The following is a 4,880-nucleotide window of genomic DNA, read 5'->3' as shown; positions in this document are numbered from 1 at the left end:
CAGGTTGCACCAGAAGCCCACTCCCCTCCTGCACAACACCAAAGCCCTGCTGCAGAGCCACAGCACTGCAGGGAGCCCATGCCCCAGGCCTGTGCATGCCACGGGGCCAGTAGTGGTGTCCAGCAGCCTGGGCTGGTGATGTCCTTCTCTCCAGCCACGAGCCTTTGGTCAGAGCTGTGTGCCCCTGTGCAGCTGAGGAGGGCAGGCATGGGGCAGCTGGCTGGGCTCCTGGCAGCAGCCCAAGCTCAGCGCAGCCCAGCCCAGCTGCCTGGGGACACGTTGTCTGCTCTAGGACACCCAGGCAGTACCTTCTGCATTGTCTTGTGCTCTCTGCTTTATTGTCATTGTAGATGCTGGTGGAGGGAAATGGGGACATGTAATGGAGCGAGCAGGAATGAAGCCCCTCATGAATGCATGGCAATGAAGCTGCAGCAAGCAGAAGGGAACAGCTCCTCCTCAGCAAAGGTCCTTCCCTAGGATGAGGTGTTGGGGTGTGTGGGGCAATGCTGAGGCTCTTCTGTGAGTCAGGGCTGGTCATGCTCAGGCTAATGTGGCTGTTGCCAGTCCCTCACATCACAGAACATGAAGTCCTGCAAAGTCAGGGTGTGGGTGGGTTGTAGCTGAGCGCAAAAGAGATGGAGGTTCCCCACATTCCCTGACCTGCATCGTCCTTCCCATCCATGCTGCTGTGTCCCCCACTAGCACTGGCAGCTGGACCCCGGCCCTACTGGAGAACCCAAAAGCCTCCTGGGGACCCCATCCCTCTTTGGGGACACCATCCCTCAACAACACCCCAGCCTTGCTGAGGAACCAGTAGCCACTTTTGAAGGACCCAATCCCTCCCTGGAAACTCAGTCCTCTTGGGGACCTCACAGCCCTGCAGGAGTCCCCTCTCTCCTGGGACCCCCACTGCCTTGCCTGTGACCCTGCTTTGCCATGACTCTCCCAGAGGAACACATCTCTCTTTAGGGACCCCATCCCTGCTGGTGACTCAGCCCTCTCTTGGCCCTCACACTCCTGATGGGGACTCAGTCATCCCACGGACCTCATCCCACTTGCAGTAGTCATAGTTCTCTTGGCAACCTCAATGCTATTGGAGTCCTAACACCCCACCCAGAAAAACCAGGCCCCTTCCATGACCTCACAGCCTTCCCAGAGATACCAGAGGCCTTCCAGGGAGGGCTGACACTGGGGATACTCACAGCCTCTCTCTGCCATCTGCATCTGAGATTTCCACCTGCAAGAGAAAGGTGTCCATGCACAGGGGACTTGGCTGTCTCCACTCCTGTGCCCACTGTGCATAGACTAGACCCAGGGGGAACTGGGTCAGGATGCAAAAGCAGGGCTGGCATTGGGTGCAGAAGTCATCACACCACAGCCCTGACACCCAGCTCCATGCTCACCAGGTCCACGTAGAAATCCTCCAAGCCCAGAAGCCAGAGGGCAAAGTGGATGCAGTTGTTGGTGCCTGGGTGATAGCTGCCTGTGCTCTTCATTGCCTCCCTCACGTTGCTATGGAATTCCTTCAGGTCCATCCCACCTCTTTTCCGGTACATCTGGCATTTCCCCCTGGCCCTTTTCAGGGTGTGGAAGCCTTCCTTGCAGATCTGACCAATGTTCCTCCGGACATCCGTGTCTGGAAAATCAAGAGCCACACATTGCTCTGGCCCAGCCCTCCCCATGCTGCAGACACAAGCCGGGGCTCAGGCACTTACTCTGGAAGTGTATGACCTCTGCCTCCCCAAGGTAGACAGCTGCGTGTGTGAAGAGGGAGCTGCAGGAGCCATACTCGTTCAGGGGGAAGAGCACCATGTCCCCGGGCTGCAGTGCTGCCTCTGCCACCTCCTCCAAGACCTCCTCCTGCCCAGGGGTGCCCTTGTGCAGCAGGAAGTGAATCGTCTCAAAGGCTGGCACACGCTCGCCTATGAAGGCACAACTGGTACAAGCCTTCCAAAACAACACTGCCCGAGCCCAGCAGGCTGCCAGGCAGGATGGCACCCGGCTGAGGCATCGAGAAATGCTCGAGATCTGCAGGGAAAGAGGAACAGGACTGGGGTCAGCACCTGTGCCTGGGGGGCACAGTCCCACCTGTCACTACAAGCTGCCCGTGATGGCTGCTGCCAGCACAAAGCCTTGGCCTGGGCAAAAATGACTCCATGCTTCCCCACTGCTGCAAGCTGCAGACATCCCAGGACAAGCCCAGGTGCTCCCTGTCCCAGTGAGACAGCAGCGCTGCCAGCTGCCTGCAGAGGGCTGCCGACATGGCAGAGTCCTTACCACAACACCCAGCAGTGATGTCCCCAGGAGCCAGGGACAGAGCTGGGCTGCTGGCCCCTGCAACAAGAGCTGTGAGAAATACAGCAGGGAGCAGCTGAATTGGGAAGTACTGGATCCAAGCTGACCCTTCCTACTTCCCGGGACTGTGAGAGGTAGAGAAAGACTGAAAACAAAATCTGGGAACAGATCAAACTCTGTGAAAACCTGCCTGGGGCTTTCTGCTTCTGAAACCTGGGGCTTATCTGCTAATTGCTACTGAATGTTCAGTTTGGGAAGAGAGGGAGACCACCTGGGAAAGCCTGGAAATGCTCCTGACTTGGTGCCCTCCTCTGTGGAACCCAACATCCACATTCCCCATAATTGGAATCTGCCCAGTGCTGAGAGTTGGGGTACTGGGAGGGGCAGGAGGTGCTGTGAGGCTGCTGTGGCAAGAGTGGTGCTAGCACAGGTGGCAATAGCAGGGATAGGCAGCAGCAGCGATAGGTCCTAGCAGAGGTGGGTGCTAGCAGGGGAGGTAACACCAGGAGATGGTTCTAGCAGCTACTGGTCCTACCAGGGGCAGTGCTAGCAGGGATGGGTTCTAGTGGCAGCTGAGTGCCAGCAGAGGCTGGGTGCCAGACTGTCTCTGCCCCTGTCCCCACAGGTGATCACCCTAGGGCAGACCCTGTGAGCCCTGGCCAGGCTGTTCCTCCAGCTCCAGTGCTGGGTGCCACAGGTGTGTGGGTGCTATCAGAGGGTCCCTTGTTAGGGGCTGGAGCACAGTGCTGGCATCTTTGGCATCTCCCTTGCATGGCAATGAAGTGTGGCACAAGAAGCTGTGCAGTCTCTGTGGCATTTGTGTTGCTTTCACTCTTGCTCTCCTTTTCCCAGAAGTTCCTTTCCCCAAAGCCAGTGCTGAGTGACCTCCAACTCTGCTGCAGCCAAGGAGCTCTTGGCTAACCTGCAGCACCTCTGAGGGAACTTGAGACCATCTCCTCTCATCCTATAGTATTGTTAGTAGGGAAAGGAGACCAACCCCCAGCTCATTCCAACCTCCTTTCAGGGAGCCCTCGAGAGCCACAAGGTCTTTGTTAAACCTCCTGTTCCCCTGACAAAGGCCACCCCAGGTGGTCTCCCTCTGTGCCCAAACTTACCAGTCAGTGTCAATCACAAAGCAGCCCCAGCTTTAAGAAGCACAAAGCCCCAGGCAAGTTTCACAGTTTGCACCGTGTCCAGGTTTCCCTTTCAGCCTTTCTCTCTCTGTCTCTCACGAAGACAAAGAGCAGGAGAGGTCAGCTGCAAGCCAGCAAAAGTCACCCTGTGCTTCCCAGCCGCTGAAGGTGGAGACATTCCGGGACAAGCTGTTCCTCCCCTCCCCCTGTCCCAGCGGCACAGCGTCGCGGGCAGCTGTCTGCAGGGGACTGCCGAGATGGCAGAGTCCTTACCACGATTCCCATCTGCGATGTTCCTCGGACCGAGCCGGTGACGGAGCTGGGCTGGTGGCACCTCCAAGGGCTGTGGAAAATGCGGCAGGGCAGAGCAGGCCAGGGCTGGCCTGGGCTGGGCTGGGAGCTGCTGGATCCAAGCTGACCTCTCCTACTTCCTGTGACTGTGAGAGGTGGAGTCAGAACGAAACCGAAAGCTGAGCCCAGCACAAACTGCGTGAAAGCCTGCCTGGGGCTTTCTGCTTCTTCAAGCTGAGGCTGATCTGCTAATTGCAACTGAATGTTAAGTTCAGGAACAGGGGGAGAACACCTGGGGTGCTGTGGTAGAAATGCTCCTCAGTTCCAGACCTCTGCTGTGGAACCCAACATCCACCTTTCTCAACACTGCCCTGTGCTGAGAGCTGGGGTGCAAAGGAGGCAGGAGGTGCTGTGAGGCTGCTGTGGCAAGAGTGATGGAGCATTGGTGGCAATAGCAGGGATAGGCAGCAGCAGCGATAGGTCCTAGCAGGAGATGGGTGCCAGCAGTGAGGGTGCTAGCAGGAGATGGGTGCCTGCAGTGAGTGCTAGCAGGGATGGGTCCTAGCCTCAGCTGAGTGCCAGCAGAGGCTGGGTGCCAGGCCCACTCTGGCCCTCTCCCCACAGGTGAGCACCCTGGCACAGACCATCTCTCTTGGAAGTATTCCCAAGACTGAGGAAACCCAAGCCCAGCACACAAACATCTTCTATCAAAACAAAGAGAAGAGTCCTTGTTACAGGTGACTCCCTTCTGATGGAAACAGAAGGCTCAATATGCAGACCTGACCCATGTCAAAGGGAAGTCTGCTGTCTCCCTGGGGCCCAGGTTAAGGATATGGTAAGAAGTCTTCCTACCCTGGTGCAGCCCACAGAGTATTGCCCATTATTAACCTTCCAGAGAGTTAACAATGACCTTGAAAAAAGGAAGCTGAGGGCTATCAAAAGAGACTTCAGGGCCTTGGGTCAAGTGGTCAAGGGAGTGGGAGCACAGGCAGTGTTCTCTTCTATCCCCCCAGTTGTAGGCACTGACCCAGAAGGACTGAGGAGGACTCCCCAGATCAATTCTTGGCTTTGAGCCTGGTGCCTCCAAAGGACTTTGGGATTTTGACCTGGATTTTTGACCACACTTGTGAGGTGGTGTGCCAGCTCCAGTGCTACTGCAGG

General features: G+C 57.0%; 1 protein-coding gene across 1 annotated transcript; it reads right to left on the bottom strand.

Moving 5' to 3' along the window:
• Positions 1-273: 273 nt before the first annotated feature.
• On the bottom strand, positions 274-3,803 carry LOC128972218 (uncharacterized). Its single transcript, XM_054388089.1, has 5 exons — positions 3,702-3,803; positions 1,716-2,028; positions 1,404-1,636; positions 1,203-1,237; positions 274-590 (listed from the first exon to the last, which is right to left on the bottom strand). Exons 1-5 carry the CDS (start codon positions 3,711-3,713, stop codon positions 569-571), a joined length of 615 nt encoding a protein of 204 aa, XP_054244064.1. The 5' UTR covers positions 3,714-3,803; the 3' UTR covers positions 274-568.
• Positions 3,804-4,880: the final 1,077 nt, after the last annotated feature.

The sequence above is a fragment of the Indicator indicator genome, chromosome 16 (assembly GCF_027791375.1).
Source record: "Indicator indicator isolate 239-I01 chromosome 16, UM_Iind_1.1, whole genome shotgun sequence".
Lineage (NCBI taxonomy): Eukaryota > Metazoa > Chordata > Aves > Piciformes > Indicatoridae > Indicator > Indicator indicator.
Note: the sequence above shows the minus strand (reverse complement) of the source record. Positions and strands in the feature narration are given on the sequence as shown.

Bases quoted from the DNA above. Each gene is read 5' to 3' on its own strand.
- LOC128972218 (XM_054388089.1), bottom strand. The intron at 1,637-1,715 runs GTAAGTGCCTGA...TTGATTTTCCAG, and splicing joins AGAGGTCATACACTTCCAGA to ACACGGATGTCCGGAGGAAC. The intron at 1,238-1,403 runs GTGAGCATGGAG...TTTCTCTTGCAG, and splicing joins AGGATTTCTACGTGGACCTG to GTGGAAATCTCAGATGCAGA.